The sequence below is a fragment of the Mastigoproctus giganteus genome, chromosome 1 (assembly GCF_048544385.1).
Source record: "Mastigoproctus giganteus isolate SK-2022 chromosome 1, ASM4854438v1, whole genome shotgun sequence".
Taxonomy (NCBI): domain Eukaryota; kingdom Metazoa; phylum Arthropoda; class Arachnida; order Uropygi; family Thelyphonidae; genus Mastigoproctus; species Mastigoproctus giganteus.
The window spans coordinates 219,774,278-219,788,299 of NC_143575.1; the positions used below are offsets into that span (position 1 = coordinate 219,774,278).

At 34.5% G+C, this 14,022-nt stretch overlaps 1 protein-coding gene across 2 annotated transcripts in view; it reads left to right on the forward strand.

Annotated features, from left to right (window-relative positions):
• Positions 1-14,022, forward strand: part of LOC150091533 (protein phosphatase PTC7 homolog) — a 108,865-nt gene that overhangs the window by 32,671 nt on the left and 62,172 nt on the right. For both annotated transcript variants that reach the window (XM_090384412.1, XM_090384418.1), the window contains exon 3: positions 9,109-9,307. In XM_090384412.1, coding sequence (XP_090240538.1) covers positions 9,109-9,307 — 199 coding nt within the window. The remainder of the gene's footprint in view (positions 1-9,108; positions 9,308-14,022) is intronic.

The window sequence follows — 14,022 nt, forward strand, 5'->3', positions numbered from 1 at the left end:
ACTTTTAATAGTTTATTATTCTTGAACTGAATGTTCTTGTGATTTTGACAGCTTGTGGTTGATAGTTTATGAAATATTTGTTGTTGGGTTGAGATTTGATGTTGTAGCTAGCTTCTGCAGACATAATATAATGGTATTTAAATCAATCATTAAACCTTTTTTTTTTTTTTTTTTTTGCCAGAGTGCTTCATCTTGTTGAAACAGCAGTTGCCAGATTTCTCTCTCTCTCTCTGTTTTGCAGCACTGAATGATGGCAGAATTTCCTTAAATGTCATGTGATTAGATATGTACAACATCAGGAGTGACTTCACATGGGTTAAAATTAATAATGATATTTAAAGTGCACAGATTATTTCTTTGCATGAAACAAACATTATTGGATAATGCACAACATGTGCCACATGCCTGCTCATGTACACATTCTGGTTTGTTACATGAGCGGGTGCACTTTTTAAAAGAAGTTAAAAATATACATTTTCAATAAAGGCCAATTCATAGTTTTATAGTTTCATAGTTTTGTTCATTATAGTGTTAAAATAAATGATAGCATCAAAAAAATAAAAACATTTGGACAATTGCTTGTCTATTTTAAGGTCATTAAATAGCACAATTATGCAAGGGTATGGTATACTCAGTTTTAAAAATTTATTATGGTTAGGTGAGTTTCCCTGTAGTAGGACTAAATATGACACTTTTCTTCATGTTAAAATTAGTTATTTGGAACACTAAAGTGAAAAATTTATTTTACAAATTTCCTAACCCTAGTACCCAAATAAACTAGTATGGCAGTGTTTCAGTTCATCTGTGGGATTTTGTCTATGAGCTGGGAAAGGGATTCCCTCACTAATTGAAGAGCACTGTTCCAATTTCATTACATGAGTGCATAAACACATTGATTCAAAATTTGCATAACCCAAATATCGATAATTAACTTATTAATTTTTTTATCAGATTATGCAATCAAATTACAACTATAATAAGTAATTATAGAAAAATTATATATTTTTAAATAAAATAAAAAAAATATATAATTACTTATTACTCTAATGCATTAAGGGCTTAAGCCTCAAGCTGCGAAAGAGATTAGACTGTGTATTTTAGTGCAATTGCATCATTTATACACAGCTAATTATAGATTAGCAAATTTGCAATAGCGGCATCATTTAAGTTACATCTCATATTGTGAATACCTTCACTACTTCAAATAAGTAACACTTCACCTGAAAGAGAAGACTGTTGTTACTTATTCTCAGTGGATACCACCACCACCCAGACAGCACCGTTTCAGGGCTATTTGGCCCTTCTTCGGTGGGTGGGTGGGTAGGTACCAAGTGATGTAATGATGACAAAACAGTTGTGAAGTATATTTCCACAATATGAGAGATGTCTGATGGTGTATGATATAAGTTAAGACGCTAAGGGCTTAAGCCTCAAGCTGCTAAAGAGATTAGACTATGTGTATTTTAGTGCAATTGCATCATTTATACACAGCTAATTATAGATTAGCAAATTTGCAGTAGCGGCATCGTTTAAGTTACATCTCATATTGTGAATACTTCACAACTGTTTTGTCATCATTACATCACTTGGGTACATACCCACCCACCGAAGAAGGGCCAAATACCCCTGAAACGGTGCTGTCTGGGTGGTGGTATCCACTGAGAATAAGTAACAACAGTCTTCTCCTTCGGGTGAAGCATTACTTATTCGAAGTAGTGCAATGTCATGGCAACTCGTCGTGAAAGTATTCACAATATGAGATGTAACTTAAACGATACTGCTATTGCAAACTTGCTAATCTATAATTAGCTGTGTATAAATTATGCAATTGCACTAAAATACAGTCTAATTGCTCATTATCATTATAGTTGTAATTTGATTGCATAATCTGATAAAAAAAAAAATAATAATAAGTTTTAATAGTTTTGGAAATTTGGCTTTGACATTCACATGATTTTGAACAGTACAGTAAACCCAACCCAGCATTCCTGAGAAATGGCACAGATACCAAAAATGCTAATACTGAGTTATGGCACCCTTAGTAATAAAAGGATTTTGTTCTAGAGTATGAAATATATAAGAAAAACTAGTCTAAAATTTTGTCCATGTATATATTACAGTATATGTACCTACATAATATATAGTATACTATACATAATATATTCAAAAACATATCAAGAATATGGGTTGCTGGGTGAAAAATAAATTGAAGTTTGTTTCTTCATTTTTTTTTTATTGAGCTCTTTTTGGATTTCCCTGTAAGGCAAGAGTAATTGTTCTAGGTCTCATATTGATTTTTAAACCTTTCAAACCAGCCTTTGCTAGCTAAAAAAAACTTATCCCGCCAGTGCTATCACCAGTTTCGCTAAAGTGTTGATAAAGGTGTTTTGTCTTTTTGAAAATGAGTGAACTTAATGGATTTTTTTTTAAGTTTGGTCTTCTATCCACAGATTTAAAACTTTTTCCATTTTTTTCTGATTTAACATCATGAGTTACAGAGCAAATTTTTGAAGCAATTAGCATGTTTTCACAGACACTACGGCGAATTTTTTCTTCCAATTCCTTGTTTGATCGTTCTGTTGACTTATTGATTTTATAATGTTTTTCCACTGATGAGACACTCTCACCATTAGAAATTTTGTCTAGTAACTCAAATTTACTCACCAATGTCATCACCTTCTTTGATCTTTTCACAGTTCCTTTGTTATTCGTAGCCATATTTTTGTAGGGGTAAGAAAAGAACTTGTCCACAATAAAGTCACTTTCTTTTAACCGTTAGCACACTTGAAAAAGTCTGTTTACCTTAACATTGCAAAATACTAGATTTTTTAACTTTTGTAAGCATATCAATTAAAAGCAAACGACGAAATCTTTCATGACAGCTGCATAATTTATACTGAACAAGGGTTAGCAGCAAACATCCACATTTGTGATTGTTTCACACCTCTCTTCCTGAGTACTGTCTTGACCGGGAAAGATGATTTTGGAAAACGTTCGCAGCGCTTTAAAATTCACATTTTTTAGGTTTCATTTTTATATTAAATCAGCAACTGCGAATACAGATACTGCGAATAGCCGGGGTTTATTGCATTGTTCAACTGTAAACACAAGTTGAGACAGGGATTATGTCATGATGGCTTTGTCATGAACAAGCTGGTATGGACGAGTTTGTTCATGACACAGTTCTCACAAAATCACATCAGTGATTTTTCTACACATTGTGACCAGATGTTATGCTGGACCAAATGAAATCAACTATGAGATGATTAAACACCTTTTTTTTTTTTTCGAAATTTATGGCTGTCTTACAAGTTAAGAGAATCTGTATTAGTTTTGCTTTGATGTTCAGTAGAAAGCAGAAGAGGATGTTGTAGTAGCATGGCTTGTTTCAGTGACAAAGCTGCTTTTCACTTGATTGAAAAGAGTCAGCTGCTGCAATCTTCCTTTAAGATCAGTTTCTGGACTCATGGTATAAAGTAGCCATCCTTTTCTCCTAAGCCAGGAAATGATCCAAGAAAGTTCTAAGCAATTATAGACCCATTATTTTGAATAGCTTTTTATGCAAAATCATCCAGTAAATAATGGTCAGTGCTCATTTTATATGTCATTTAGAAGTGATCTCCTTTCTAGGATACAGTGTGGCTCCAAAGGAACAGGTCCACACTGAAATTATTTGATAAATATCTATCTGAAATGCTTTCCTGAAACTGAAACACCTGGTATCAGTTTCCTTTTATATGGAAAAAAGTATGACATGGATTGGAGATTTGGTATTTTAGAAGAACTTTATAGCCTTGGTCTTAGAAGCCACTTTCTTCTTTTCATTCAAAACTTTTCATTTAACCATTCATTCCAAGTTCTCACAGTATCCACCTTCTGTCATCCAATAATAGGGCAGGAGTTCCTCACACATCAATTATCAGTGTTTTATGTTTTTTTGCCGTATGTATGTTGGTCTCTGTCCAACATACAGTCTCTGTATGTTGGTGATTCATTATATTTCCCCAGTTATGAAACATGAGGACCATTGAACAGCAACTGTAAGAAGCCACTGACTGAACAGTGGCCAGTGTCTTCAGGTTCTCGAGGCCGTTTAGAAAAAAATGAAGAGCACTTTTTTCCAACCAGTCTTCTGCAATGGTTTGACTTCTGACACTTTTTTTTTCAGAAGTGAAATCTTCATGAACCTGAATTGGAGCTTAGATAGGTCATCCAATTTGCAAAGACAAATTCAGTGACTAGTGTACAACATGATTTTCATTGATACTACAAAAAGTCCCACCACAATAAGTCAATTTACAATTTAGCTTAAGCAATTTGAAAACAGAGGCCATTTTTGCAACAGGAAGAGAGCCCACATTGTCCTTGTGCCACTAATGAAACAGCCCAACGTTTAAGAAATGCCTCACAAGCTAAGAAAATCTGAGTTTTTCTGTGCTTTCAGTAGAAAGCAGAAGAGGATGCTGTGGCAGCATGTGGCTTGTTTTGATGGCAGAGCCATTTTTCCACTCAAAGGTCAGGTGTGGGTCACTGAAAATAATCACTAAATCATCCAGTATGAATGGGATTCTTAAAAATAAACATCCACGTCTGAAATCTATGGTTTTTTTTATTTTTTTTTTTAATGGAAAAGATGATCAATGGGGATATTTACCTGTACACGTTGAATAACATGGCTTACATCTCAACTTCATGGAGATTCTGCTGATTTTGTCTTCCAGTATGAAAGGTGCTTTCCTCACTTTCATGTGGATGTGTGACACACTAACTCAGTCATGGAGTTGAAATATTGAATTTGACATGATGTTTGTCGTATCCCAGATTTCCAGACCACCGTGTGACTTCTTTTTGTGAGCCTATATAATGGATGCTGTGCTTATGCTTGTGCCACCATTTCCAATTCCTGAACAAGAACATGGGACCATTAAGGAAGTGGCATCATTTAGTACAGACATACTGGTAAAAGTATGAGAAGAAATGACATATACATATTTATTAGGAAATTTACGGATTCTCTGTTTATCGTGTATGCCCTGACAGTAATAAATTTCTGTTTTCATTTCTGTGTTTTTTTGAAACTATTTATGACAGATGGCACAAACAATGAGGGAAATTACACATGTAATTGAAAAACCAAAACCAAAGAAAAATTTAAAGGATGTTATCCATTATTTATTCCTAGCAAAAGTGATAATTTTTGTTACTAAAATGCAAAATTAAGGCTATGTTAAGAATGCTTTGTTGAAAATATACTATCTTTTAAAAATTATCACATGTATGATTTCCCACGGCATAATGAATAGTCAGTGCCAGTCTATTCTGTTATGGTATAACTGCATGAATTATTGGAAATTGTGACCACTGCAATTGATAGGTACATTATGTATGTATCATTTTCCTTTATCTTTTATACTGGCTGCTCTGCATCTTTTTGAATCACTGTATTTACGTGCTGAGCAAAATTCAAGGTGATCAATCCTGTTGTCTCTGAGAAATGTACCAGATGGAACACACAATGGGCAGGAAAACAGTGCCACAGATGAAATATTTCTCAGAACATTATATGATAGAATTTTTTCCTGTGGGTGAAGAACTGGGAAAGAAGTTCAATCCCTAATGACAATGTGATACAAGAAGAAATCTTAATACCTTGTATGGATAATTTAAAAGAAGTCCAGATTTGTTAATCTCCATGGGCAGGTATGTGGTGGAGATCTGATCGTCATAAAAAAAGCATTTCTATTGTTCTAACTCCTATTGTTTACCCACCTGAAACTTGTCATCTTTCAGGAACAGTTTTACCTTTGGTTTCTTCTGTTAAAGCTTTGATAAATAAATAACTATCAAGAAGCTAATCTTTTAGGAACAGTTAAGTCACTTAACTGTTCCTAGAAAATCAGTTTGTTTTTCTGTGGTTTCAGTAAATTATGTTTTGGTCTGAAGTAATATGTTAAAAAAAATTGTTATAAATAAAATATAAACATGAATCTACTGTAAACTGTTTAAGATCCAGCACCTTTGGGGATTGAGAGGCACCAACTTTTACACTTGATCTTTTTCTTGATTTTAGAGAGGTGCACTTATTGGTTGGACAGTTTTAGAGTCCATTTCATTGAATATTGAGCACAAACAGTTGAATTTATTTATATCTGGAAACATTTATGATAATAATCAATTTTCAATGTTTTAATTTTCACAACAGAACAAACTTGATTTTGTAACAAGTTTTCCCTGGTATTGCACTACTTTCAGCAGATAGCCTTAGCTGTATTACAGCTTTGAAAACAGATTTCGTATAACACTTGGCAGCTCACATCAGTGAATTTTATTTTTGGCTGTTTTATCTGCAGAAAAGTTGTAAATAAATTCTTTGATGTGAGTTGCTGTGCATTGTACAAATCAGTTTTCACTATTGTAATGTAGTGTTGTCCCTCATTAGATAATGGATGGTCTCTAGTAACAACACTAGAGACCACCTGCTATCTAATGAGGGACCAGTTAGTGTTGAAACATGCTGTCATAGCAGGTGTCATCTTTGAGCAAATGGCCAATCTTGTGGAGAGGCTATCTGTTTGAAAGTAGTGCTGTATCAGGCAACAAGTTGCCTTAATTCTCTGCTATGTGAATTAATACAACTGCATTATCTATGTAGTATAAATCCTATTGGCCGTAAAAACAAATTGAAGGACAAGATAGCTCTACAAGTCTTATAAAGAAGGAAATATCACTTTTTTTTTTTTATGTAGATTTTTAAAGACATGATTTTTGATATGAATGTTGGATTGCATTTTTAATATTTCCGAATTGTAAGTTGTGTGCCAGATTTTAAAGAATTCCAAATTGTAAAGTGTCAGATTTTACTTGTATAGTGGTTTGTAGCTATTATATCCATGCCCATTATTAATATTTCCATTTTCAAGTTTATTTAAAATTTTATATGCAGTCATCCAGTATGTGTGAAATTTAAGAATTTTGTATTTATGCATATTTCTGCTTATATATAATATATACAGAAGACTCACTTAACCGGGAGACTTCAAGACTCCAAATTAAAAAAAAAAATCAACCTGAAATCATAAAATCCAAGTAATAACTAGAATATATATAAACAGATGTTTTGCAAGTCGTAAATGAGCAATGAGGATTAACTGGGACAGCGGGGGGTTGCATATCTTTCAACCCCCGCTGTCTTCACACCTGTCGCTCAAAAAAAAAAAAAAAAGAGAGAGACCAAATGTTTAGTTTGTTTTAGTGCATCACGTCGATTGTTATGTTCTGTTGCACCGCAAAAGGACAACTTTTGTTTCATTATTTATGTCAGGAACATCGCAATATTTTTTTTATAGTGACTTTTTTTTTTGTTTAGAAATCATGAAAATTATGGGCAAACACAAGAGAATTAAACAAAAACTTGAAATTATTCTAAAGTTTGAAAACGGTACACCGTTAAATTTCTAAAGAACCATTATAATGTTGGTGACGAAACCATACGCGACATGGTAAAAAATAAAGGGAAGGTAAATTAAGGGTCAATTTTAAATCTAATGATTTAAAATCGACGTAAAAAATAAAGGGAAGCATCGTATTGGACACGCGAGTAGTATGTGGCAAGTTTTTTTCGTTTTTTTATCTATTGCCACACTTTTTACATAGGTTGCTGAACATTTTTCGATACAGTAAGTCCTGACTTACGTAAGTTATTTTTATTTTTTTATATGACAAGATTTCAATGAAGTGGGACACACATTTCACTATAATAACTTAAAAACTTACAGAATTCCAGCTATTGGTATTATTACAAATACAATAAGATCGAGTTTACTACCTGTTTATAATTAGATGCACTAACAGAAAAACTCAGTAATGCGGAAAGTGCAAATTGTTTTTATTGTTTTATGGTAGTGACCTCCAGAAAGGTGTTTTAGTAAAATGTGAGCTCACGTGGGGTGATAATAGTGAGTTTTCGCCTTAACCCTGTGAAGTTCTTTTCAGAAAATTTAATTTTGACTGTTATCATAGTGCCGACTAAGAGAATAAGCGACAGCGGTACTAGTAAATCTATCAAGAAAAGAAAAGCAATAGAGTTGGATCAGAAAATTAAAATAATAAGGATGTATGAAAATGGCCAAACATTAACAAGTATCGCGCGGAATTCAGATATGTCAGTGGCAACGGTGAACACAATAAAGGAGAAAGACAGAATACGAGAAGCGGTGAAGCAATCGGCACCAAAGAGGTCAACTATAATAACCAAGGCTGTGAAATACAAATCAGTTTTTACAGTACAATAACATGTGTTTTTTTCTTCCTTTAATGTGATACTCCGGCTACTTCACTGCTGTCCCCAGATAGTTTTTAATTGAACTAATTAAAATATAACTATTTTTCTTAATTCTTCTGAGGATATTATGTGCTTTTTGTAATTTAGGCATATCAGGAATATAGTAACAATATTTTTTTTTTAGTCATTCCTGAGTTACGTAAAACTCGACTTACGTAAGAAGTCCTCCAGGAACATATCTCTTACGTATGTCAGGAACTTACTGTATTTTTGGATTAACCGGGAAATCGATTATTTTGGAATTTTTTTTTTTTACCATCTATCCCGGAAAATCGATAGTCTACTGTATAAATATTAAAGCACAATGCGTGCATGCACACACACGCATGTACCCACACACCTTAAAGCAACACCTGTAGTGAGGTGTAGTGTGACCACTACACAGAAAAGTTGCAACAGTATTCATGCTGCACCTCTTAGGTGTTTTCATAGTGTCGACTAAGAGAATAAGCGACAGCGGTACTAGTAAATCTATCAAGAAAAGAAAATTGTGTGGAGACAACCATGTTTCACTCAAAAATCTTGAAAGTAAAACTGAATTTATATTTAGGAACTTAGAGAAAGTTGCAATTATTAATCTTGAACCAAAAATTTTTGTGCAAATATTCTTTTAGCATTGCATCTGACAGGATTTTGATTTGATATAGTGAATGCATTTCCAGTAAATGTTGGTGAAATCTTTGTGTGTTTTTGATTATGTTTGTGCTTTTGTAATTGAAAAGTTGTAAAAAAAAAAGTAATAGTGAAGTGTATTTTTCAATACATAGGTAGCAGTACAGCTTGTGTGTTAGTTTTAAATAGAACAGATCGCACAGTCTACACTGCCAATATTGGAGATAGTGGATTCCTTGTAATAAGACGAGGGCATATCGTTCACCGTTCTGAAGAACAGCAACATTATTTCAACACTCCTTTTCAGCTGTCTCTTCCTCCACCAGGTATCAGTGGATTGGTCCATAGTGATAGGTAGGTAGGTTATTTTTCTGCATAATGTATATTTAAATTTAGTTATAATGAGACCCAAGGAACCAATGTAAAATGCTCATTAAATCTCAACTCATAACCATTATAGCACTTTTTGAAAGTTTCACATGCATTATTATTTACATGCTCTCAAACGTCTCCCGATGTCAATAAAACTGAAGTGATGATATGGCCAAATGATCCATTGGTAATGAAACTCATGATATTTGTCTCTCAGCAAATGCTCCTAATCATGATTAACGGATTTTACTCTTTGTATGCCAGTCTACTGTAGGACCATATGCCTCCTAGGCCATTAGAGAGGATAGGCCATTAGTCCTCACAAGCTATTGTAGGTTTCAATTTGATATAATAATGCATAACAGTAGTAGTACAAGTTTGTGGGCTGACCTGAATGTTGTGCAAATTGTAAAAAGCAAGAATATGAGGGTTTACCATATTCCAATTAACTCAGTCACAATTGAAAAGGCCTGTAGAAATTACTCCAGTCATTAGTGGAATTTAGACCCATACCTCTCCAAATAAGTGATAAACCATAGTTTAAAACTTTAGTGTTATGATTAATAGCTATTGTTATCAAATTGTGACATTTTGAAGTTTTTCTGGTAATCACTTCAGTAATTACACTGTGTTTTTTGATTTCAGGCTTCTTGTATTTCTGGATTTTGACCAAGGGCCTAATTACTCTGCACATAGGAATAAAAGTTAATTCCATAAAGATATTTTAAAACCCTTTAATTTTTGTTCCTAAATGCAGGATATGCACTGCTTGCATTTCTGTTGTAATCAAGAAATGAACGTAAAACAAAGCTGTTGAGGTGTTTGCCTTAAGGGTTTTTTTTTTTTTTTTTTACATCAAATTTATCTGATGTACATTTTGTATGACATTAACTGTCAGTTATGGTTAGAAGCATCCAGTGAGAATCATACACTGAGTTGTCACTTTATACTAGCACCTACCCTTTTTACAAAATGGCAATTCAGTAACAGCATCATGCACCTGTATTTGTACTTATGATATATAGCCATTTGGCAGATATATAGGTTTGCTGTATGTAATCAATTCACAATGTGGCATGGCATTCTGCACCAGATGAGCCAGTGTGAGTGTGTCTTGGAAACTGCCACCCTGCTGGGAAATGGTGATCGTGTGTTTGCCAACAGAGACTGACAAGAACAGAGAGGCAAACAGAAACAGTCGTTCAAATAACAACCCCTTGTACAACAGCAGTAACCATAGGCATTTAAGTGCACACAGCTCATTATATCTTGTCATGGATAGGGCATCACACTGATGACCAAACCAGGTTCTACTCCTGTCAGCAAAAAACAAGAAGGTATGGTTACAGAAGGCTCAGGAACACCAACATTGAACTGTGGAGGATTGGAAAACTGTCTGTTCTGATGGATCCCAGTTCCTGTTGTATCATGTTGATGGGAGGACCAGAGTATAGGAAAAGCATCATGAGCCCTTGGATCCATCCTGCCAGGTGTCAACAATGCAGTCTGGTAGTGGCTGTTTAGTGGTGCGGGGGAGTGTATTCGTAATTCACATTGGATCCCATTTGATACCAATGGAGCAATGTCTGGATGCCATTGATTATCTAGAAATTCTGTCTTGACCAGATAGAATAATATGCCATGTCATAAAGCCAGAATTGTACAGAACTGGAGAATGAATTCAGCCTACTGCAGTGGCTTCTGATAAATCCAGTTATCCAGTTGAGCACGAGTCCATGTCAATGATGATCACAAGTCCATGTCAGTGATTATTATTATCAGCCATATGGTGCAAGGAAGCCTGAGGCTTATGCTGCACCAGCCAAAAAAAAAAAATTTCCGAGTTACCCTGAGAGAGAGAGAGAGAGAGAGAGAGAGAGAGAGCATGATGATATCCAGCTCAGGACCCTTGGTGTGCCAAGCCCATACTCACCAGATGTGATGATGGAATGATGATCTTGTGGAATGAACTATTTGGAGTTGAGATCTGTAACCACCCAATTTGCAACAACTGTGAGAAGCAGTTGAATCAGTGTGGACCAGTTTCTGTGGCATGCTTTCAACACCTTATTGAGTTCGCACCATGATTAATCCAGGCTGTTCTGAAAGGAAAGGAGGAACCAACCCACTATTAGGGAGGTATACCTAATAAAGTGGCCGCTCAGTACAAACCAAAAGCATACCTGCCAATTCTCTGTATTTACAATGGAGAATTTGCCTTTTTTGCCATGTTTTGACCCCTTCTTTGTCTTTTTTCCCTGTTTCTGTAATGAATTGCCTGTCAGGATTGCTATATTTCAGGCGTAGGTGTAATTTGGAATGCAGAAAACATGTAGCATTGTCATATGTTATTCGTGACACAGCATTTAATCAGAGAGTGAGTGTGTGTGGTTTTAAGGTAATTAACAATGTAAGATACCAAAGAAATACATAATTTCAGGATGCACATAATTTCCGAGCATAGTATTGAGGGTCAAGTGGCAGCAGTGGTTACTCGCAACTCCACTAATAGTTATGTTGAGATACAGTTCCCTGTAAAAGCCAGAAAGTGAAAGTGATGTGTTGTGTAACATAGGGTTCTGTTGTTCTCCTGGTTTCTTTGTCTAGGGGGCCCTGGAGCACCACAGACCCCTAGTATCCATGGCATTGGGGAGTCAGGCCAGGGAGTTCAGAATCAACTTTGGCTAGGCTGTCCCTGGGGTTGCCTGAGTTTTCCAAGGAGAGACAGGAGAAAGAGTGGGTTTCGAAAGAGGTGGATGGGAGACGGGAGGTATTCACCTCAAAACAAAACTTAATTCTAAGGCTATTCTAACAAATAAATGTAACTTATATTAAGATCTATATGATAAACTAGATCATGTTAAGAAAAAAAAAATTGAGAACTAAATATAGGTTAAATTGTAATAGGTTTAATGTGTTACATGCTAGATAAAATACAGCAGATAAAATAATAAAATACCCCCGTATAGCACTGATAATCAATACCGAAACTGTTCTGTCATGTGAAACTCTGCTGATTGAGGTATAATTATAATGGGTTTTAATTAAATGTATACCAGAGATAGTCTATAAACAAATTTTAATAAATGTATAAATTTGTGCTTGATAGCCAATTAAGGTGATTTGAAATAAAAAAATATTGCAAAAATTTTATTAATGAAAAGGTAACATCATGAGAGATGAGAAAAAAGCTTTATTCTTTATTTAGGCATTTCAATAATAAAGTCTGGTGAAGTTGTCTCTTCTTTTTTCTCAGTGTACAAGTCTTAGTAGCATCGAATCCCATCTTGTAAAATTTGCCGTATTTTGATGCTATGTTCAACATCTGGATCTCCATTCATAATTGCCTCGCAGGCCATGTTAATCCCCAAAAAACTTTTTCCGATTCTTCTATTGAAAATTCTTATCGTGCCACTTCAGATTTGTTTTCCTCTTCTTCATATGCAGTGTGCTTGTCAATTTCAAGGAGAGTTGCATCATCTAAGTCATTTGCATGTTAGTCACTGCAGTCACTTACATTGGCAGCGTCGAAAATTTTGAATCTCAAGTCTTCTCCGATCTTCACAGTGTCTTCGGCAATTGTCTGAACTTGTGATTCAAAACCAGTGAAATCATTTGCCAAATGAGGCAAAACATGCTGCCGAACAGAATGCATGTTGTTGGCAGTGATTTCTAACTAAGATGCAGATATATTTTGGATCATATTTAAAGAGGTAAAAAATAAATTGTGAAATGAAAAGTTTGAAATGCTGTCACGTCATCTTCTCAGGATGGAATTAAGAATACTGAACACTGTTGCACGTTTCTGCTGACTGCCTGAGGGGAGCTATTGGTACGTGATGCACAGTTACAGGAAGATCTTCTTGGTGATGTTATGGATATTCACCCAGAAGAAATTGGAATGTGTGGATGGGGAAAGCGAAGAAGAATTGAAGGGATGAGACCAGCAAGGGGGCGAAGAGATACAAAACGTGGTGGGCGTGTGGCACGTAGAGTTCCTCAAGAGCCAACAAGTGAAGATCCAAACAGCTTGTTTGAAATTGTTAAACAGGGAAAAAGTTCATTACAGGTGAAGCTATTTGTATTTATTATAAAGATTTCATCAGTATATTTCTATTATAAATTATTTGAAATTTTTTTTTTTTTTTTTGCTGTTTAATTATTTACTATTCATCTCATCCCAATATGCTAAATAATGTACATAAAATTTTAGAATTTTAGAAAAATTCTGTGTGGCAAGTCCCCTATTTTATGTACATTACAATTATACAAGCATAATGAGCGAATGATAACATATCATGTGACCCAAAGGTTTACTAGCACTTACAATGTATATGCACATTTGCTCTTTTTTTTTTTTTCTCTTTATCAGAAATGAGTGCATGTGCATACCCATAAACATTTCCTTTCAAGTAGTGTTCTTGAATAGTAGTGCAATTATTAGAAACATTCTTGGAAGGTATTTTGTTTGTAGTCCTCATCATAACAGTTTACTGTTTGCTCTGAAATAAAAAAAAAAAAAAAATAAAAAATAAAAAAAATCCTTTTAGCATTTTTACCTTTGGAAAAAAGGAAAAAATGGCTTGATGCGAAATATCAATTAATAGAGTTCTCAAACGTTGATTAGTGCAGTTTTTACCAAATAGACCTGTATGTAGGTGCATTGTGAAGTAGGAAAATTTGATTTTCCTTTAATT